Raw genomic sequence first — 23,104 nt, 5'->3', positions numbered from 1 at the left:
TATGTGTATGTGTGTGGTGTGTGTGGTGTGTGGGGGTGTGTGTGGTGTGTGTGTGTGTGTGTGGTGTGTGGTATGTGGTGTGTGGTGTGTGTGGGGGGTATGTGTATGTGTGTGGCATATGTGTGGTGTATGTGGTGTTTGTGGGGGTATGTGTGCGGTATGTGTATGTGTGTGGTGTGTGGTGTGTGGTGTGTGTGGTGTGTGTGTGGGGTATGTGTATGTGTGTGGAGGGGTGTGGTGTGTGGTGTGTGTGGGGGGTATGTGTATGTGTGTGGCATATGTGTGGTGTATGTGGTGTTTGTGGGGGGTATGTGTGCGGTATGTGTATGTGTGTGGTGTGTGGTGTGTGGGGGGGTGTGGTGTGTGGTGTGTGTGGTGTGTGTGTGGGGTATGTGTATGTGTGTGGAGGGGTGTGGTGTGTGGTGTGTGGTGTGTGTGTGTGTGTGTGTGTGCACATGTGTGTATAAATCTAAAACAGACAATGACCCATCCTGTTCTCTCTGAGGGACGGCACTGAGCCTGGGCCCCTACCAGGCTCCCCCTTCTCTGCCATGCGGGTCTGGGGGAAAGCAGCCTGCTTTTGCTCAAGGCAGCACTTCCCCCATAGTCTTCCTTGGCCTCAGTTTTGCAGATCCTCCGGACCCTGCCACCGGGTGGGGCCCCCTCTGGTTGGCCAAGGCAGCTGAGTGAGGCAGTGTGGAGCCAGGAAGATGGAGTTCCAGTTCAGTCTTTGGTGCTTCCTAGCTGCTGGACCCTGGACCCTGGACCCTGGGATCCCTCCCAGCTTTCAGTTCCCTCAGCCATAAAGGGGAATAAAAACAGCGCCTCCCTCCCAGGGTTTGGCAATAGAATTTGGAATGCAGCCCAAGACGGACCGCTCTCTAACCTGGGCACGGCCTGAACAGAACAGGCCAGAGGCAGGTGTGTCAGGAGACAAAGCAGCAAGATGACTTATTTCAGAGTGAGGAAAACACTGGCATGCAAGGAAGCCCCCCCCGCCCCCGCCAAAGGAGGGCTCAGCATGTTGGGGTACAGGTAGTGCTTATATCCTTAAGTGGACTGAGCTATGACATAATCATTCTTAGGTCTTGAGCGGCCGTTTCCCATGGCAGGCTCAGGCGCGCACAATGCAGGCAATCCTGGGTCCTGTGAGAACAGTCTCTACGTTGATTGTCTCACAGAGGAGTGCGATACCTGGTTCACTTCACTTAGCCGTTACAAGGAACAGGGATTGTGAGCAAGTCAAACAAGGTGATGGATGGCCCTCAGGCCTCTGGGAAATAGGGGGCAGTGAACACCTGGTGCTGGTCAAAGCAGTACGCTTTGCCAGAGGCTGAGATCATCCGGAGCATAAAAGATTGTTGTTATGCCCAGCACAGGGCACAATCTGCTGACTGGGCCTCAGCTCTGGGAAACAGGAGGCCTCCAAAATATTCCATGAGGTAACGTGTGTATAGCCCCCAGCTTAAAGCACCCTATAAATGTGCGCCCTCCTAAATAACTATAAAGTCAATAGATTCTTGTCCTAAAGAGGGCCCTCTTTCTCTTCAGAAGTTCAGGGCTATTTAAACGACCCACATGGATATACATCTTGCATCTGCCAAGTGTGGCTGGCCCTCCCACATCTATGATCCTAGGTACTTCAAAGGGCCATAAGTGGCTGCTTAGTTGTATAGATGTGCCTTGAAGGTGGAATGGAGCAATACCCCTGGAATGTGGCCCATCCCTCCCCAAGTGACAATGTGGCTTCCTCCTGGAGTTTCTCCTCTCGTCCACGTGATAGAGTGTTGGGGTGTAGGGAGAGGGGCTTTTTAATTAATAGAAATCTATTTTCTTTCTCCCATTCCCCATTCCCTTAAAAAAGACAGAGAAAAGAAAAAAAATAGCTTATAATATGCATAATGAAGTAAAATGAATTCTTCCATCAAACAGATACTAGTTCATTCTATGATGGCAAAAAAAAAACCCTGGAAACTCAAGGAGTGCCCATCAGTTTATCAGCGGCTGAATAAACTGTGGCTTGTAGAAGGGACAGATACCACGGTGCTGGAAGAAAGGTGGAAGGGGCCAGGTGGCCGTGCAGAGGGTTTTATATCTGAGCCTTGAGGTGATTGAGTGAAGGGAAAGGTGATGTAGGCAGCCTTGAACTTTAAGAAGACCACTTTGGCAGCGGAGTGGAACCAGGGACAGACGAGTCACAGAAACCAACCAACAGCTATTATAAGTGTCTAGATGAGAAGTGCTGAGTGGTGGTGGTGTCAGAGGAGAGAAGGGACATGAGACCTTACAAGGGTGAGAGGGAGTGAGGGGTCAAAGAGGACCCCTGGGTTTGAGCCCTAGAGGATGGTGCTGTCCACAGCGATAGAGAAGACACAGCAATAGGAAGAAGGGAGGGCTTGGATGGGGGAAGACAACGAGTTCTGTTTGGGACATCTATGGGACATCCGGTTTAGGGTGTCTCATCGGCAGTTGGCCTTCAGAAGAGAGGTCAAAGCTGAGAATCATCCTAGTAGAGATGATGGCTGAATCCATGGAAGCTGATGAGATGACCCAGTGAGACAGCACAGGGTCCCCTGAGCTTCCTCCCAATTCCCATGAGGGTCCACCCCGTGCATGCCTGTGTTTTACTCTGTGGCCCAGAAATGCAAAGCTCACGCTCAGACTCTGCCCCCATCCCACCCTATTGGTCATTTCTCAAATCTGCAGCAATAAAACAACCACCTGTGCCTCTGGCCAGGCTTTCCCTGCTCCTTTTCCAAGAGCATCAGCCCACCTGAGTCACTAGAAAAGTCGACAGCCTCTTTGAGTTCTCTGGGCCTAGAGACAAGAAGGCTCTCTGATGTCAGCGAGTTAGTCGGGAGGCTCTCCTATCAGGGAATCACTGGGCACCCCCTTCTTTCCTTTCTCTGACCCTGCTTAGGGGTAGGTGGTGGCACAGTGGACAGAGCTCTGGGCCTGGATTCAGGAAGACTCGAGTTCAAATTTGACCTCAGACACTTACTAGCTGCGGCAATTCACACCACCTTCACTCAGATGTAAACAGGGTCCGTTCTCATCTTTGCTGCTGAAGCTAACATTGAGTTAGTGGCTCTCAAGGGTGTCTCTCTCAATGGGACAGAGAACCTTTGGCCTTTTCCTCCTGAAGGCCCTTCTCTCTCTCACCACAATCTCCTCTGTGATCTCTTGTAAGGGACCTGGGCACCTCCCTGTCTCACCTTCAGATTCTGTGGATGGTTTGCTGTGGGCTGGCAGACTTGGATGGAATCAGCTCCCTTTACTCTCTGAAGGTAGGTGGCTCTCTGTAGACCCCCCTCCCCAGCCCTGGCATCCCTAGGAAACTGGAACTGCTTGTGTTGTCTCCTGGGACCTCTCAGGGTCAAGGTTCCCCTCAGGCCCTGGGCTCTTAGCCCCTAGGTCTCCCCCTAGGCCTGGGGAGGTGGTGGGAGGTCAGCTCTGGGGAAAAGTTCAGGGGCTCTTCTCAGCAGCCCTGGGAAACGGGAGCTCAGTGCCTTCATTACTCCTGCTTTACTCACATACCTAAGGGGACCCTCGGAATTCCCTGGTGTTTAGAGTAGGGAGAATTCTCCAAAGGAATGGGGCTAGATGGCCGAGAACAAGGAAAGACCTACATGCAAAAAAGACTTTCATCAAAGCGTAACTTGTGCTTGCCAAAGGAAGCCAGATGCCCCGAGGCTCCAATAGCCTGGTCTGCCAGGTTCAAGGACACAGCCCCCTACCGCCGGGTCCTGATCTGGCTCTGCAGGAAATGCCCCCTTACAGGGCTATGGCTGGGGTCTGGCTGGGGTCTGTCTGACCTGGTGTCAGCACATTTCAAAGAAATCAAAATAAGGCAAGTCTCAGGAAAGAAAATGAGAGGGAGCTTTGAGAGAACATCAGGTGGGACCCCCGCCCCAGCCAGGACTCTGAGAAGTGGGCAGCCCTCTGCCAGCATGGCAGGGGCTGGAGCCGGCTGCTGCCGCCACTGCTCCTCCTACTTATGTTTGTCCTTCGTTCTCAAAGAGAGCAGAGACATCAGGGAGGTGATGACATGACTCGCAGTCGACTTGGATTTGAGTGAGGGAGGGCTGTGCAAGGTCACCAGCCTCACTTCCTCCTCCTGAGCCATCTGGGTCCAGTGGCCAGATATTCATCAGGACGACTGGAGATGAGCTTATTGAGGGTTATGTACTGCTCCTACTACCGCCACTACCACTACCAGGGCTACTGCTATTAACTGCTGCTGCTCCTCCTCCTCCTGCTACTGTGCTCTCTGCTGCTGCTGCTGCTGCTGGACTTGATGCTCACTACCTTTGGAGGGCCCCGGCACCACCCAGAACTGCCCACAGGCCTCCTGATAGCACCTGCCGGGCAGGGGATGGAGGCCGCCATGTGGCCTCTGTGGCTCTGGAATTTAGGCTTTCAAGCTCCCAGCTTTTGCCTCACACCAAGCTCGAAGTCTGCTTTTTAAAGCCCCCAGCCTCTCTTCAGATGCTCTGTTACCTAGCCATCCTCCCACCCTCACCTGGAACTTGGGAAGTTGATCTCAAGTGTCACTTTTCCATTTTTCATCTTAAATTTCACAGCACAGTGGATAGAGACCCAGACACAAGAGAGACCTGAGTTCAAGTGCCACCTCTGAGACACACCGGCTGTGCAGTGCCCTTCTGTCTAAGTCGAAGAGCAGATCCTCCCCAGCATTGGTGGGGGATATGTCTTACTGAGCCCGCATGCCAATAAAGTCATGGGTCCAGTCCAAAAAAGCCTCATCTTCTTTGGGTTGGTCCAGTGGCCTGCTGGTCAAGATCTTTGGCACTTGGACTTGGTCATGGGGTATGTGTGTTATCCCTCCCAGCCCCTGGTCATCTACAGATGTGACAAGTATCCAAAGCATGGGACCACATGCTGACCCCTGAGGTCCTCCCCTAGAGACCTCTTCCAAGTTTAGGGAAACCTTTGGTGGCCAACCACTTGATCTTTAGGTACAGTCACTCAGGCAGTTCTAAATTCACCCCCTGTGCTTCCTTAAAAGAGTCCAAGTTTTGCGCCAGAATCTGGCAAATTTGTTTGAGGCAAACCCCATCAGAAAAGGGCCTTACTTGTTCTGGACACCGTCTCTTCCCAGGCTGTAGCCTTTCAGATATCCCTGATGGGGCTTCAGCGCTCCCATGGGCCACTTCCGGAGACTGCTTGTCTGTCCCCTTTGTTCTGACCTTCCCAGTGCAAACAAAGGCCATTCTCTTTGTGGAAGAAAACAGCAAAGGGCTCAACTTTCTCCCTAACCCATCCCCCTACATGGGGCTCCTGCCCTTTCCCTGATTCTCATCCTTCCCCTAAGAGAACCCCAACCCCCACCAGCCAACACTTCGTCGGCTGTCCTTGGGCTGCCCTCCAGTCTCTGCTCATCCTGACTGGGCTGTTTCCCTCCACCGGCCCCCACCCTTGCCTCTTTCCACTTTGTGACTGTGTTGTCCCAGTCTCTATGTCCACATAGTTGATGGGAGAGTACTCAGGTTAGAAGGTCAGGTTCCGAGCCCAGTGCTTTCTGAGAGGGAAGATGACACAGGAGATCTGAGCAGTGCAGTGTGGGGGTAGATGCCAGGTCTTTTTAAAAAATTAATCCTGTTTAGAGCTAATTGATTTTGCCCTGTAACTGCCTCAGTCAAGGTTCTTTGTCTCTGAACTCTAAGTGGGACACAAGTCTGAGCCTAAGTGCCCTCCTAAGTGCAAAATTACTGTGAATGAGGGCCAGATTGGACCCAGGCTGCTATTACAGACCCAGGGCTGCCCTCTCCAGAGCCCTGTGGTGACTAGAGCATGTTTGTGTGTGGCAGCCCCAGCCAGGTCACACCAGTCCCGGGGCTTCGGTTCTGCCAGGGCCAGGTGCTGACGGAACAAGAGGGCAAAGGCTTCCAAAGGACAGGGCTGGCTGATCTGAAGGTCAGAGTGACCAGGAGAGGCAAGTGAGGCCAGGAGGGGGCAACAGGCTGGCTGAGAAGGCTCAGGCTGGCTGGACCAAGCACTGGCTTTTGGGCTCTGCCTCTGCCCTGGGGTGGCCTGGCGTACTGAGGGCTGCCCAGGGTTATGGCCTTGAGGAGCTCTCTACCAGGTCTCTAGTGCCCTGAGCCAAACAGGCAAGGCCAGGCCAGAGCAGTACCAAGAACCTGCCTGGTCAGGGTGGTCAGCCTCCACCCAGGACATGTCCTCAGTGTGGTCCAGCTGCTGCCACTCCTTCGGACCTCAGAGCTTTGCAGAAGCACAAAATGACATTTGGGGTTGTTTCTTATTGGGGTCTCTTGACTTTCCTCTACTCAGTAACACCATCTGCCTGGAGGGCCTAAAGTGAATTTTCTGGGAATTCAGTAAGACCAGCCCACCAAAATCCCAGTCTGAGCCCCCTGCCCCATTCCCACCTCAGCCTGTGCTGCCCTGCCCACTTTGGGGGGTGGCACAGAAGGCAGATTCCACTGCTGCGTGTGTCCCTCCCTGTCTGCGTCCTTGGAGATTCCGTGGGGACTTCCTGAAGCACTTTCTCCCCAAGTTAACTCTACAGGGGCATCCACCCTCCACCTCCTTGGAGTTTATTTCTTCAAAGCGCAGCTCCTCTTTTCCCCATTCTCCTTCTGATGGTAACAGCCAGGGGAGGGGTCCCCTGATAGAATCATCACCACTCTGGCTCTTTACTCTGGATCTAGGGAGCATGCCCCCCACAACAGCATGCCTCTGATAAGCAGCTGATTTCGGAGCCGGGGAAAGGGATGTCTCTGGGCTCTTGTGCCCAAGAGGCTCCTTTCTCACCCCTGGGCTGCTCCAGGATCCAGTCAGAAAGCTCAGTGCTCAGGGAATGCAGAGGCTGATTTCTCATGGGCCCTCCTTGGGCCCCAGCTCCCTGTTAGGGCTCTCTCCATCCCCATCCCCAAACAGGACCAGAGTCCAGGCTTACAGCCCCTTTTGCCTCCCTGGGAATTCCTGGGTCTCTCTGGCCACTTGCATGGCTGAGGCTCATCACAAAAGATTAGAAGTGAGGTTGGAGAATGCCCAGGCTCTCCCCTCCACCAGGGGGCAGCATCCAAGCTCATGGTCCCCTTTGTCTCAGGGGATTTAGCTGGCATGCCTAGGGGATGCCTAGTCCTGGAGGCAATGTCTGGGCTTTGTCTTCCACACTCCCACCAGGGGCAGCATCTAGGCTCATGGTCCCCTTTGTCTCTCCAGGAGCTCTACATGTCCTACAACAACATTTCTGACCTGAGCCAAATCTGTCTGCTGGATCAGCTCGAGGTTCTGGACCTGGAGGGCAACAACATTGAGAATATTGAGCAGGTTCGGTACCTGGGTCTCTGCAAGAAACTCAACATGCTCACTCTGGAGGGGAATTTGATCTGCCTGAGGCCAGACCCAGAAGCAGCTGAGGTGAGGACCTAGAACTGATCCCTCCCACCCTGGCCCTTTGGGGGACCGGCATGGGAGGGAGAGTTGCTTGTCCCTCTCCTCTCTCCTCCTCAAAGGCACTGTGATTTTATTCTGTCTGCCTGCCCTATTCCCTTCCCAGTCTAGTAGGGAGGGAGCCAAACTGAAGATAGGAGTCACCCAGGGCCCTTTTACATTCTTAAAAATGGGAAGATTTCCTTCCTTGCAGTAGGGAAGGTGGAGGGATGATGAGGTGATAAGGAGCTGGGCCAGAAGGAGGCCTCTGAGACTCTTGTGTGGGTAAATATCCAAATATTCATGCCTTATGTCTGTAGTGCTTTCTTTCCGCCCTTCTATGGAAGGGCTGGTCCCCCTGAGAACAGCTTCCTCAGGTCCAAGGGTTGTACCGAGAGCGAGTAAGACACGCCACAGAGTATAAGTTTTAAATGGAGAATTTATCAGCCGGCGACCGTTCGGGGTTCAACCCAAAACAGAACAGTCAAGAGTAGGGGTGAAGGAAACATATTTATACAGAAATCAAGGTTCAGTGGTTAATTATCTCTTGAAACTTACATATGTTATTTTAGCAGACTCGGCAAGCCTGTGTTACCTCACTTTTTATGGCCATGATACAAGAAGAGGAACTTCCTTAATGGAATAGATTGTAAATACAACAAATTAGACAGTTGTCAAAGTGTCAACTGAAATTACAACCCAGGATCTCTGTGTCCAATTTGCCATTAACATTCCACAACATGGCATATGCTCATAAAATATCAGGATAAGGAAAAGTCACGTAATTCAAGATAATGTCTGGGGTTAAGGTTTTCACCCTTAATGGCCATAGACAAACCAAGGAATGCTCCATCTGGGTTTGTTGACATAAGATAGAGACATCTCTGAGCCTACTCAGGGAACAAAGAGACTGTTAGGGTTAGGCTTTTCTTCTAGTTAATTAGTTCAGGTTCTGAGTCTTGAGCAGTCACCGGGCCCCAGGGACATTTGCTGAAAGCTAAATGGCAGGGTCTTAGTCCATCCTTTCTTATGCAGACTGGGGATTTTATCAGGGGCTGTGGGGCAGGGATTTACAGCAATAACAAGTACCACACAAGGGACTCCATAGATTCACATTTCCTTTAAAAAAAAAAAATCACATTTCCTGAGCCCCCACCAATGTGTTTACCTTTAATAGTCAGGCAGAGAATATAGTTAGTTCATAATTAAGGCATTTAATGAAATGGTATAGTAAGAAACATAGCAACAAATCATTTCTCCTATAAACCTGGGTGAAGTTCTCTCACAAATATTCACAGTGTCTGTAGCAAGAATGGTTACAGATAGAGAACACACATGGAGGGGCTGACACACACAAAGAACACGTGTGTCCAGAGGAGGGCTAATTCATGCCTTCCACAAGGCAGAGACCCTGGAATCTTCCAGTGAAATCCCTGTGCCACTTCCACTGAGCATGACCTCAGCATCTCCTGCTGGGACATAGAATCTCTATTGTTCTGCTTCCTATAGCTTCTGGCTAAACTGAAATCCTTACCTATCAAGGGTGGCTGCCATGCTCTTTTACCTTAAAGCCATTTTTTTTTTAAAAAAAGGCTTTTTCCAGTTCTTTAAAAAAAAAATCAGAAATCCTTACCTGGGGCCAATATCACCACCAATTATACTCTCTCAGATTCTCTTTAGTTAACTTTGGAGTCTTGGCTGGAGGCCTCTAATCTTCTCTGCTGGAAATTCACTCCCCAAGGTAACCAAGCCCTTCAGAATAAAGTTGAAGGGCCTGCTCAGCTATGTAATGCCCTCAGACTTAACCCCTCCTAGTACAGGAGCTTGCATACCCATTCTTCATCTCTAGAGGCTGGATTGTAAATCTGGCAATGCCTAACTACATCCAAAATAGCTCTGGGGTTCAGGGTTCCCCAATTTTTTAACCATAAACTTCCTCTGTTCTCTCATGAAGATGTATGGGTGAAAAAGACACAGAGATCACTAGAGCCAGGGAGGATAGGTCTTGGTCTTTTCTCCCAGTTTAGTCAGATTCCTGGTCTTTTCACTTGCTGCTACTGTGGAGGCTCCTCCAGGTGGGAGAGAGCAGGTATTGTTATTCTTATCTTAAAGGTGGTGAATCGAGGCTCAGAGAGAGTGAGGTCACAAGGTGAGTAAGTGGCTGAGCCCACACCTAGTTGGGGCTTTGAACTTTGAGTCTATGACGTTCTTCAAAGGGGCCCAGTAAGAACCTGATGCTAGTAGGCCAAAGGCAGAATGGAGAGTAGATCAAAGTCCCTCTTTCGGTCTTGCTCTTTGCTGAGGTTTGAGGGCTGGCTTTGTGGTGGAGCTACAGAGGGAGGTCCGAAGCCTGCCTCCAATCCTGACTCTGGTGTGACCACCGGCGAGTCATTTCAATGCCTGGAGCCCAGGCTTCTCCCTCTTCCCCTGGGTTGGTCAGATAAGCCTGACCTACTGGAGAAGGGGCCAGAGGTTGAGGTCAGGGTAGATACGGGCCTCCCTAAGAGGGTGAAGGAGAGATTTGATTGGGCAAGGCCAGTCATCTAGCACTGACTTGAAAGTGGACAAGCACCTAGGCAGTGGATACTCTGTGCTAGGCACTGTGCTAAGCAGCTGCAATCTTGCTGGTTTTGTTGTTGCTGAGTCCTTTTATTGTGTTGTGTCTGATTCTCCCTGATCCCATTTGGGGTTTTCTTGGCAAAGATACTGGAGTGGTTTGCCATTTCCTTCAGCTCATTTTACAGATAAGTAAACTGAGGCAAATAGAATTAAGGGACTTGCCCAAGGTCACACAGCTAGTGTCTGAGGCCATATTTGCACTCATTCCCTCCTGACTCAAGGATGGAATGAGCATAGGAAAGTGACCCCAGTTGTCCTGGTGGTGCCCCTAGAGAGATTGACTGGTTACCATGAGGAACCCCTACCCCCACCCCTGGGAAATTATTGCCATTCAGCAAGAAGAGAGTGATAAAAACATGTGCTTTACCCTTAAGGATGAATTGTACCTTGAAGACTTTGAACATCATTTCAGTAACCTGTCGCCAGCCAGGGGGCGCCATCGTGCAGAGAGAGGGGGGCCTGGAATCAAGAAGCCCTGAGTTCAAATTCAGCCTTAGACACTTCCTAGCTGTGTGACCTTGGGCAAGTCACTTTGCTGTCTGCCTCAATTTCCTCAACTGTTAAAATGGGAATCATAATAAAGCCTCCCATCTAGGTAGAATATTGTGAGCAGATCATTTGTAAAATGCTTACTTAGCACAGTACCTGGCACATGGTAGGTGATATGGATGTGCTTATTCCCTTCCACTCTCATCAGTCATCATCACCACCATCATCACTCTTACTTTCAGCTAGGTAATTTAATCCTCCAAGCTCTACTAGGGAATTTGCCCTGAACTCATTTTACCTTCAACACAGTTAGAGGGGAGGAGTTTGAATTTGGGAAGATTGAAAGTGATTTTCCCCAACAGAAAAGAATAAATGAAGAAAAACTAGGTAACACCTAAGAAGGAAGGTCCTTCTCAGTTTTAATGGAGTGTTATTTGTGTATGAATAGGGAAAGAATGTTTGGTTTTGAATGACTCTTAGGAGGAGACCCCTGGAGGTCAGTTCTCAGTCCCTTAATTGCAGACTTGGCCAGACTGTGGCCTGAGGGAGAGAATTCCTGTCAAATAAGAAGCCCAGAATTTAGGGATAGCCTAAGGGGTGACATGTTGGAAGGTGGCTTGCTTTCTGGAAACAAAGGGGAGGTTCAAGTATCTACTTGGGCCCCACCGCAAAAAAAAAAAAAAAACCAGAACAGTGGCTCAGAAATCTCTAATGGGTTAAAGATTTGGGGGATGGGAATCATGGAGATCTCCGAGACCAGGAGATTCTGGCTGGTGGGCCAGGGAACATAAAGTTGCAATGATACATGTAGATCGATGACTATACAGGAAGTGATCTTTGCTGCCTCTAAGGTAGGGGAAATTAGGTAGTATTGTGGGTAGAAGAACACTGAGCCTGGATTCAGGAAGTTTTATTCTTGCTATTGTTCAGTCCTGTCTGACTCTTTGTGGCCCCATTTGGGATTTTCTTGGCCAAGGTACAGGAATAGTTTTCCATTTCCTTTTCTAGCTCATTTTACAGTTGAGGAACTGAGGCAAAAAAAAGGGTTAAGTGACTTGCCTAGAGTCACACATGTGTGTCTGAAATTGGATCTGAATTCAGAAATGTGAGAAACGTGGTTTTGGGGATCACTGTGATGAGGGTTTGGGGTGAGAGGTGCTCGACACCCCAAAGTACCGACACGCCGGGTCCTGCTGAAAGAATTCGACTCAAGCTTTCTCAGCCAAGGGAAGGGATAAAGTTTATTAAGAGTTAGCCAAATAAGCCTGCCCCGAGAGATCCCACCCCTTGCGACGCCTGTAAGGAAAAAGGGCCAGACCCATCTGAGCTAGATTGGTTCTGACCAACCTCATGGAGGCAAGATGGAGATTATATACACAAAGGTTGTGGGAGGGATTGAGGGGTGGTCTGGGGTGGCCAGAAGAGGGGTCTAGGGAAGGACTTAAGGACGAGGTCAGACTCCAGGGTGGGGGAAATAGCTGAAGGCCATATGGAAATGACAACCCATCAAGGGCTGGGGTAGCGGAGCTAGGGTATAGATATTTTGATCAGGATTAAGGATGGGAAACAGGATTAAGGGTGGGAAACAGCTGGACAATAGAGGACTGGGCAAGGTAGGCATTTGGGCTTAATGGTTATAGCCTCAGGTCAAGTGGCAAGATTCAAGGAGAGTTCAAGGGTTCAAGGGGTTCCCAGAGACTGTGCCCTCATCAACTGGACTTCCTAGGCAGGGCCAAAGTCCTGAAGAAGAACCCTGTGATAATCCCTAGGGAAGGCTGTACAGACCACAGGACTCCCAGAGGAAGACCAAGTGGTAGCCATCCCTTAATCTGTGGGGATCACAGGGCCTCCTACGGGTCAGACCCTAAGGAAGACCCAAGTGATGGCCCCTTAGGATGGCAGTAAGATCACAAGGCTCCCGAGACAGGGCCGGAAGTCCCATGTGATGTCCCCTTAAGAAGGCTGTGCAGACCACAGGGTTCCCCAAGGGAATCCAGAGTGGTAGCCCTCTTAACACTGCAGTGGGGATCACAGGACACCCCAAGACAAGATCCAGGAGTAAGCCCGGCGAGCTTCCACTGCCTATTGCTTCCCTTCATTTGACCTTAGGAAAACCCATGCGATTTGCCCATTCACACCCAAAGAACTCAGGACCAGAGTGGGCAGAGGAAGGCATTTTATTACGCTCCCCGGGAGAGCGGGTGCAGTGCTCGCGGGAACACTCACCCCGATACAGCTGCAGGAGCAGGGGTAACCATTCCCTCCACTCCTGCTAAAGTCATGGTTAGTTTTTTGCATAGTTTTCCTAGGTTATACAGTTTATATAAATAGGATAATAAGGATACAGAAGCAAAAGTGAAGTTAGATTTTCCTTGTATTAAACTATATTCTTTTACTTCCCCTACTTTCCCTCTTTAACATATGCAAATGATGCAAATCAGTAGGCCTGGATTCTTGACCAAGACCAGACCCTAGATAAGCTTGAACTGGTTCAAGTGGGTTTGGCCTCTCCGTTCCCCAGACTGCCTTCTCAAAAAGTATGCACATGCGTACAAGCCTCCGACCTCTCACCTGACCGCCCTTGAGGCCTGGTCTCTGCTAAAGCTGGGGTGGGGGAGGGCGGGGAAGCACAGTGCTCTGTCCACTGGACCACTTAGCTGCCCCAGATTGGGAAGCCCCGAGTTCAAATGTCGCTTAATCACTTACTGTGTGACACTGGACAAGTCATTGGACCTCTATTTTCCTGTTTTCTCATCTGTAAAAGGGTTGTTGTAAAGCTCAAATGAGATGATATTTATAAAGTGCTACATCAATACCGACTGTTATTCTTGTGAGCAAGCCTGGATGTTCCTGATGCTGCTTTTGGTCATGTTCCCCTCTTTATGTCACTTGCTCTGAACTTGAAAGGCAACATCTGTTGTCAATGTCACTTCTGTAGCATCTCTTGTCAGTTTCACATCTGCATCATCTCTGGTTGATTACATCTCTACTGCGTTTCTCCAATATGCCCCCTTCTCCCCTCTTAACAATCACACCCGGACTATTGCAATAGTCTGCTTTTTGGGGTGTCCCATGCTCAGATTCCTTAAGAGTCTAGCCAATATGGCGAATCTTTAATAAACCTTTTCTTTGGTTGAGAGAAGGCTTGAGTCGAATTCATTTTGGCAGAACCCAGAGTGTTGCTGTTTTGGGGTCTCGAGCACCCCTAAACCTAAACACATTCTCCATTCAGCCACTAAAGTGATTTTCCTGAAGATGTCACCCCAATCAATACGATTGGACTCACTCTTTGGGTAAATCGCTTTGGCTATGGAGTGAAGGATGGATTAGAATGGGAAGATGAATAAGGAGACCAATTAAAAGTCTATTGCAATAAAACAGTCAAAAGATGGATGGTCAGGCTCTCTATAAGGGTGGTGGCCATGTGTTGAGGAGAGAAGGGGAAATATATAAGAGCTGTTAGGAAGGCAGAAATGGTAAAATTTGGAAATGCATTTGTGTGGGACAGGATTTTTAAATAATAGGAGAGACATCTTTAGGAGAAACAAAGTAAATTTATTTTACAAACCTTGCAAGATTTGGGCACACCTCCGTAATGGAGGAGGCGAGGCAAAAGGGAACCTGCCTTAATTTATACTCTTAATGAAAAGATTCCCACCCACCTCTATCCCTTCTCACCATTGGTTGGGAGGTGGGCTTACAGTCTAGGCACGAAAACTAGACAGAGGACCAAGGTTGATCCAGTCCATTCAGGTTTTCCCTATTGGAACTCAACTGCCGGGGTGGCGTCTGAAAGTCTAGGAGAAGAAATGGGGTGGGTGAGAGGAGAGACCTTTCTGGAGCAGAGAACAAATAGCTCACAGGAAGTTCATTATTTTCTAACATCTGAGAGAGAGGGGGAAGGGCGTGCCCACAGCTCCAGGCCCTGACCTTCCAGAATCACAAGCCCAAATCCCAAACCTCTCCTACTCCCTTAGACATACGCTGTGAAGTCTTCACAATTATCCATCCCATTCACATTGAATACATGAAGGTGAAGGAAAGTAAAGAGAGAAAAATAACCCAAAGACTGCAGGCCTATAGTGGCAGCTGTCTTCATAATAGGAAAGCACAGAAGAGGAGAAAGCTTGGAGAAAAGAGAGTGAGTTGTGTTGTGTGCGTAGAGAGTTTGAGATGTCCTTGAGACATCCTATTGGAGGTATCTACAGCACACTGTTACAGCAGTCAGCCTATTCAAACATCAGGAGCAACATTATGGTCCCCAAGGTCCACATGGTTTCTTCCTCTTTAGCTTTAGGGAATTTACTTAGACAAAAATTTATGGATTCATCACAATTGCTCTGAACCTCCAGCTAGGAAAATTCTTAACATTTTGGGTAGAAGTTGTGCTTTCTGCCTAATTCTACATTTATATTTATCTCTAGTTAACTCCTATCCTCTTTGTAGTTGAAACAAAATTCAGTTACTAGTGTTATACCGGCAGCGAGCAAGACACATCACAGAGTATCAGTTTTAATTGGAGAATTTATTGGCCGGCAGCCGTCCAGGGCACAAGCAACCCAAATCAGAGTGGCCCCGAATAGAGCTCAGGGAAAGATTTTTATGGCAGGCGGGTGGGTACAGAAGCGGAAGTTCAGTGGTTAATTACTTCCGTTAACTGTGTGGGTTGTTGCATAAGGCTTTTACAGAAAAAAGGTCAAAGAACAGGAATGTTAGCAAATGTCTGTCTTTGCATAACCTTATCCTTTTTAGCCGACAGAAACAGGCCTCTCGAGGCCTAACTGCACTCATGTTGCCTTATTATTTTACTGTTTGGGTGCAGGGGCCTTGAGGGACATACCCATAACAGGACTTGTTTGTTCACTTTGGGTGTAGGTCTGTTCCTTGTTCTTGAGACAAGGTCTTGTGCTAATTCAGGTTGAAGCAAGAGGGTAGGGGTCCCTTGGGGATTACAGGAATGTGTGGCAAGGCATTTTCTTCTTGGTACACAGATGTGTGCTGTAATGCAGGGAGGGGTCAACAACTGTCCTAAAACAGGGTCTTTTATTATAGATCTAATCTTAATTCAAAGTATCACACTAGAAAGTTTTGGATAATGAAATAGCAAATTATATTATAGTGTCTGTTGTCAAACTGAAAGTTTGGTTGAAGGAGGCAAACAGTCTAGGTGATATATAAATTCCTATAGTTTATTCCCTTGAAGCTAGCAGATACATGATCATGGAATCAGAAGCAAACTTCTGATTGCCTGAAAGAAGAAGACAAAGTTTAAGTAACAATCCCAGTTCCAGTTTATGATCTCCATATCATAAGAAAGGAAGTTCTTAGTTGAACAAGACAATTGACAAGGTAACGTAGTGTCACTTAGAGATTATGATCACAAGATGCAAATGTCTCTAGAATATCAAGACAAGAGAAATCTCACTGTCCTGGTTGCAGACATCCTGTCACCAACAGGAAAGATACTCCTTGTCAATCTCATCTGGTCTTTGAAGTTGCTGACACAGAAAGGGCGTTTTTAGAATAGAGCAAAGCAGTCTGGGTGCTTAGGATATTATTGGGGTTCAAATAATCTGAAAGGATTGTCACTGTAAACAAATATGGTACCATGAGAGGAGAGTGGGAAAAGAGACAACCTTTTCTTGGGACTTCTCCTTGTCAGAGTTCTTTTTTTTTTTATTCCTCCCTCACTTTCTTCTTTTCTGTCTCCCTTTCTTCTTTCCTTTTTTCTTCCCTTTCCCTTCATCTCTCCTCCTCCCATCCTTTTGTTTCTCCCCTTTTACCATTCTTCTCTGCTTCCCACAAGCATTTCCTGAACACCTTCCCTATTCAGGGTGCTGTTCTGTGCCCTGAGCATACAAAGACATAACAATATTTGGTCCCCATGCTTAAGGACCTTGAAGTTCAATAGGAGAATAATACAAACACAGCCCAAGAATTAGAATGCCTTTCCATATTAGAATGTATGCTCCTTGAGGAGAGGAATATTTTTCTTTATGCTTGTATTTATATCCCTAGCACTTAGCACAGTGCCTGGTACACAGTAAGTGCTTAATAAATGCTTGACTTCATTCATTTTCCTCTTTTGTCATCTTTGCCAATCTGATAGGTGTGAGGTGGAAGCTCAGGGTTGCTTTAATTTGCATTTCTCTAATTATTAGTGACTTTGGGTATTTTCTTCCATTTGTTTGATGATAGCTTGGATCACTTTCTTTCATATTCATAGCCTGTTCATAACTTTTGACCATTCCTGTTGAGGAAAGAATAGTTTTTAATTTCATAAATTTGAATCAGTTCTTTGTATATGAGGAATTTACTAGAGAAACTTATTACAAAGATTTTCACAGTGAACTATTTCTCTTCCAGTTTTAGCTGCATTAGTTTTGTTTGAGTAGAGTCTTTTTATGCTGATGCATAATGGATTTTACTCCAGTCCCTCATTTAATCTGAGGGAATCTTTGTGTTTCTTTTAAACAACATGTTGTCGGATTCTGCTTTCTAATCCATTCTTCTACCCTTTTCCATTTCATGGGAGAATTCATTTCGTTCACAATCACAGTTATTATTACTAATTGTATATTTCTATCTTTTCCTCTAGTATTTTTTCCTCTCTTTGATTCCATTTCCTTCTTTAGAAATAAGAAGGAAATGGTAGGAGAGAGTGAGTTTGCCTGGAACATAGTAGATGTTGAATAAATCTTTATTGACTGACTGACTGACTTGTGCTCTTGCAAGTGAAGCGGCATGTTTTCCCCCTATCTTTTGCCTTTTGGCATAATGGATTCCAAGCTTTCCTCTTCTTTTTAGTGACAACTGTCATATCTTTTGTAATCCCAATTATGGGAAGAGGAGACATAGTAGCGACTATGTGTCAGGAACTATGCTAAGTGCTTTTTACAACTATCCTATCATTCAATCCTTGCAACAAAGCTGAAGTGCTATTATTTCACAGTTGAGGAAACTGAGGCAAACAGAAGTTAAGTGCATACTCAGGGTCTGAGGCTAGATTTGAACTCAGGTGCACTCTGTGCAATGTGGCACCCTCTAGCACCCTGCATGGATCATTGGTACTTGAACTCTTTCTTTTTGGCTATTTATTATTATATTTTTTCCCTTTGCCTAGGAAACTTTGGATTTTATCTATGATGTTTCTGGGAATTTCCATTTTGGGACATTTCTTTCTGGAGGTGACCAACCTATTGCTTCTTTCTACTTCCACTCACCATCCGTTTCTAAGAGTTCTGAGAAGTTTTCATTTGTGACTTTTTTTTTTGGAGGGGGGAAGGCAGGGCAATTGGGGTTAAGTGACTTGCCCAAGATCACACAGCTAGTAAATGTGTCAAGTGTCTAAGGTTGGATTTGAACTCAGGTCTTTCTGACTCCAGGGCCAGTGCTCTACTCACTGCACCACCTAGCTGCCCCAGTGACTTCTTGAAATAGTCCTTGACCTTGAAATATTCCCCAGATCGGTTGTTCTCAATGTTACATTTTCCTCTAGCTTTCCCCTCTAGTCTCTTTGTTTTGTTTTAATGTTATTTGTTGCTGTGTGGAGTAGTTTTCTGTCCGGCCCATTCTCTTTTTTAGGACATTTTGTTCTTGGCTTAGGCCTTCCACCATCTGTTCTAAGTCACCAATCCTCTTGGCTATTCTCTCCTCCCTCCCAGCGGTCAGTCATATCTTCTTGGTTCTTTTGTGGCCTTGGTGGCCTGGACATTTCTTCTCTTAGACTCTGCTCAGATTGGGTGTGGGATAGCTCTCTCCTTCTGGTGTCCCTCATAATATCTGGTGTTTTCTTCATTTTGTTCAATCAGCACCCTCTGGGTTAGGGTCAGACTCGATGGGCAGGCCTCATTGGGTCAGAGCCTGGTTGCTAAGGCTAGGCTTCACCTTATTCAGAAATGATTTGGCTTTGCCTCCTCTTGTGGCTCAGGCTCAGGCTGCCCGGAGGCTGCTCAGAGCCTCTCTGCTGCTATGGCTACCCAGGGCTCTGAGTGGCCCTGCGGCTGAGGTCTTTCTCTCCTGCTCCTTCGGACCATTCTGGGTTCTTCCTAGGGCTTTCTCTTGCTGCTGTGATCCAGGATCCAAGAGCACACACTGGGCTCTTACCAAGAGGATCTGGGGTTGCCCTTAGGTGAACTCTACTCTCCGTGGTCTTTCTCTGGGACAAGAAAAACAAAAGTGTTCTGATTTAGTTTCAAAAAAACATTGCAGATCAGGTGAGAGAAAAGATAATTCTAAACTAATCATAGAAAAATACTAATAAAATGTCTTACTTGGTTTACATAATATAAGGGCTCTACCTGGAGCCCCTATTCCATTACTAGGTGGAGCAGCCTTGAACCAGCCCCACTTCAGAGTTCCCACAGGATTCTCCCTTTCCTTCCAGCCTTGGACTGGGTGAAGCTATCTACAATTGATCCTCCACATTAACTGGGGTGTGCATCTTAACATGTTACCCCCACCTTCCCACAGTCCCTGGTTAGGTTCTTCTGTTCTGAGATGATCTCTCCCATCCCTGCTGCAACTCAGTCCTAACTTTGTTCTTCAGAAGTAAATGACACAATCTCTTCCCTTCCAGACCCTCTGAATCTCTTCTTTGTTCTGAGATAGCTTTCTGCATTTTACATGTTTTATACAAGTTCCTTAGGGCCTAACCTAGTCTCTCACACAATGGCTTTGATTGACTCAAGGAGGTATACAGGCCCTGCTTACACTCAGTTTGGATCAATTGATCCAACCAAGATGTGTTCTTATCTAACAAAGGCAACAATTTTAAACGGGTAGAATAATCAATCCCCCCATCCCTTTCACTCTTCCTCTGGTTTTAATATTTACTGTCCTCAGCAAATCTACTGTAATAGATGGACTCTGGGCAGAGGATGTCCTGAGCTGTGGCTCGCTTTGGTATAATTATTTTTGCTCTGATCTCTGATCCAAAAGAACACTGACTATGGTAAATCTGTAGTCTGCTGATGACTATGGTTGTCACAGTTATTACAGGTCTAATTTACACTATCAGAATTGACCGAATCGTTTGGTACAATGTGGTGTTGCTCTTTGGCGATTGGATAAATCTTGGCACAACATTGTGAGGTTCAGAAAAAGGTTTTTGAAAAATATTGATGGAGGGTGACGTTGACAAGGGACTAGAAGCTACCTGCAGGCTCAGGGTCATGTCTTTTTGGCATTGGGGAGCCTTGACCTAGGAATAGCTGCTTGAGGTCACTCTATACCACAGTATTAGGACTATGGCCCCTCACCAGGGAGCCTGTAGCCCAGCCCTCTGCGTCTGAGACCCCCCCATCCCTGTCATGGGCCTATCCTAAGCCTGGGTTCTGGTCAAGCCACTGGCCACTGGCCCTGATTGTGTTCTGGTGGTTTCCCTGAGGCATTTCCCCACAGCCCACAGAATATTTCTGCATGGCCTGACAGCCCCTGTCTTGTCCTTGCAGTCTCCAGACTATAACTACAGGGCCGAGGTGAAAAAGCTCATTCCCCACCTCCAGTTCTTGGATGATGTGCCTGCCAGCCAGACTTCCCTCCAGGCCACCCAGAAGCTCAACAAAGACTGGCTTATTGTCAAGGAGTCCATCAAGGAGGCCAACATGGATGGCTCACGGTTTAGTATGCGGTTCATTTTGCCCTCCCCACAGCAGGGGACCAGGCCACTGTCCAGCCCCCTCCTTTACTGAGGCTCTAGTGGAGAGTGAGCTTGAAAAGGCATTGAATGGGCTAAAATGCCCAATTAGAGCCATTGGTCTGAATGAGAAACCCAGGGGAGGTGGAGGTGGTAACCCTCCCAGGCCCCCAGAGTCTGCTTTCCAGAGAAGGTGCATCCTTGTTACAGGATCGCACCATGGCCTGGCATCTTCTCACCCAGGTGACATTTCCTGGGCCACAGCCCAGCAACCCCTCCCTCTCGATCACCTTAGTTTACCAGCCTGTACAATGCAAGGAGGAACCTTGCTTCATGGCAGAACTCCTCGGAGAGATCCAGAATCTTGGCCTGCTGTGAGCAGCCTTCCCACAAACTCTCCTTTGAGGTCTACCCAGAATGCGAGAGGCCTGTCCCTTGTCCTGTGACTTCTGGGAGGGCCCTGACCAGGTTGACCCCAGTCTCTCTGACTGTTTCTCACTCAGATTCTCATGCAGGCCTACCGAGGCAGAGGCTCAGCCCCAATCTGAGGCTGTCCACAAGCCCCTTGTCACCAGCACCACGGCCATGGCCTCTCCCTGTGGGCCGGCTGCCCTGGACAATGCCCCTGTCATCTCCTGGGACTCCCCTTCCGGAAGGCTTCCTCCCCAAGGACCTGGTTCCTGACACCAACGATTCCAGTGACCTGACCCATGGTATGCATCCCCCCAGGATCTATTGTCCTTCCCTTGACCTCCACCAGGGAGCCCACTCAACCTCCTTCTTTTCAGGTATCGGCCAGGTCCTCTGTGGAAACCCCATCAAAGGCCTTCAGGAGCGCCGACAGAGGCTGCATGTAGGTGTCTGCCTTCCCCTTGGGGTGGGCCTGGCATTGCACAACCCAAAGACTGCCTTAACACACCAGCCCCAAAGAGGCTTGGGCTTGGGCTGAGATCTGGGTGGTCAGGGAGGGAATGGGGCCCAGGCTCCCCAGGGGAGAGAAGGGGGTGGAGGCTGAGAGCCTAGGGCAGGGGCCCAAGCCAGGAGCCCCCTGGGGAGCAGGGCAGGGACAGAGGCCAGGAGCCTTCTGGGGTGCAGAGCTCTCTGTTTATTCCCCTTAATAAGGAAGCTTATCACGCCGTGCCCCTCCCCCCCCCACCCCCAACACACTTTTAGCACCGATTCTTCTCGTTGGCCAGAGTAATCCTTGGACTTTTGACTTTCAGGTCAGAGTCTCCCCATCCCACCCTGCTCCACACATCCCTTCATGTCCAACATTCAGCAGCCTCTGGGGCCCCAGCCCACCTCAGGCTATAGCTCCAGCTGCTGCTGCCAGATACCCCCTCAGAGCAGGCCCACCCCACCGGCCTCTCCCCAGCCATGGGGGCAGAAGCCCCTATCTCTTTATAGGCAGGAGGGCAGACGGTGTGTGGAGGGCCAGCCTCCATGGTCCCCCTGAGCCCAGCTTAAGGGTGTCACCCCCTGGACTCCAAGGCACCTCTTGCTCTACACCAGGCACAGAAGGCACTGAACCCTGGGCATACTTTTGAGCAGGATCTCCCTCTCCAATTCTCTGCCCCACCCCTCCCCAGCAAACAAAGGGGCCCCACCTTGACTAGCAGCAGTGGGTGCTCCCAGGCCAAGGAAGGCACTGCCAGCCTTGCTCCCCAGGGGCTCCCCCAGGGCACATCCCTATCCAGCCCCATAGGAATGTGGTCTCCCCCAGCTTGGGATGAGGGCACTTTTCTTATTCTACAACCTGGACCCCTCAGAGAGGTCAGCTGACCTCCCAGATCCTCAGCCACCCAGCCCCAACCCAGGCCTCCTGGATCCTCAACCACCCAGCCTCATCCAAGGCCCCACTTCTCGCTTGCTCCCAGGACCACAGTGGACTCATGGCTTCCCAGCTTCCAACCCTGGAGTCTCTCAGGTCACTTCCTCAGGGACCAGAAGAGGCCTTGGGTGGGGAAGAGGATGGCTTGGGCTGGCCGAGAGACCTCTGGGCAGAGTTCAAGGCTTGGAAAGAGAAGCAGCAGCAACGGTGAGTTGAGGGAGCAGGGACCCACAGCTCAAAGGGCCTCTTGCCCTCTGCTGCCCAGCGCTGGATGCCTGGACAATGTCTGTGGGCCTGAGGACCTTCCCCCCTCCCCCAGCTCAGTTTGCAATGGTGTCCTGGGCTAGGGGCAGAGGGAGCCAGAGGGTAGCAGCCACAAGGGTCAGGCATGATTGAGCCCACCTTCCCACTTTCCCCTTATCCTCCATCCCTTTCTCCCCCTTCTCATATTCTAAAGGGCCCTTCTCTGCCAACCTCCATGCCCTCCACACACCGTCTGCCCTCCTGCCTATAAAGAGATAGGGGCTTCTGCCCCCATGGTTGGGGAGAGGCAGTGTGCATGAGGGAAGCACTTAGAGGGGCTGGGACAGATAGCAGGGACTTTCTGAACTCTTGGTTTGACTGTGGAAGACACTGAGAGTCTTCATCAGCTGTCACCTCCCACGGCCTCTGTGAGAGCCAGTTGGAGTCCTCTCCCCCAGCATTCTCCAGGGCCCTCGAAGCTTTGCGGGGTGGCTAGTCTCTGACAGAAGCTCAATCCCCCACTGACTGTGTTCCCCCAATTTGAGGGTCTGCTGCACCCTTCTCTAGCCTCATTAGCTTTTACAAAAGAATGGTGCCTTCAGAGTTATAGCAAGGACAAACATGAGCATCTCCCCAATACCTGTGGGGTAATGGGTAATGGGTACCCTGTAATTAGCCTGTAATGGATAATCCTGCCCTGCCTCACTGTGGGCCTCCGGGAGGGGGAGGGGATCTGCCACACAGCCTAGCTCAGTTCTCTGAGCATTGTGCTAGTCATGTGGACTTCAAGATGCAGTCAATGGTGGCTCCCAGCCACATGGCAGGGGACCCTAGACACTCTACACAGGGTCATCCATCTTAGGTGA

General features: G+C 49.1%; 1 protein-coding gene across 1 annotated transcript in view; it reads left to right on the top strand.

Moving 5' to 3' along the window:
* The window catches only part of LRRC56 (leucine rich repeat containing 56), a 61,932-nt gene that overhangs the window by 33,006 nt on the left and 5,822 nt on the right, over positions 1–23,104 (top strand). The window contains exons 5-10 of the mRNA XM_036763849.1: positions 3,191–3,287; positions 7,210–7,407; positions 19,980–20,151; positions 20,668–20,877; positions 20,953–21,017; positions 22,042–22,202. Coding sequence (XP_036619744.1) covers positions 3,191–3,287; positions 7,210–7,407; positions 19,980–20,151; positions 20,668–20,877; positions 20,953–21,017; positions 22,042–22,202 — 903 coding nt within the window. The remainder of the gene's footprint in view (positions 1–3,190; positions 3,288–7,209; positions 7,408–19,979; positions 20,152–20,667; positions 20,878–20,952; positions 21,018–22,041; positions 22,203–23,104) is intronic.

This window comes from Trichosurus vulpecula, chromosome 6 (assembly GCF_011100635.1).
Source record: "Trichosurus vulpecula isolate mTriVul1 chromosome 6, mTriVul1.pri, whole genome shotgun sequence".
Taxonomy (NCBI): Eukaryota; Metazoa; Chordata; class Mammalia; order Diprotodontia; family Phalangeridae; genus Trichosurus; species Trichosurus vulpecula.
Note: the sequence above shows the minus strand (reverse complement) of the source record. Positions and strands in the feature narration are given on the sequence as shown.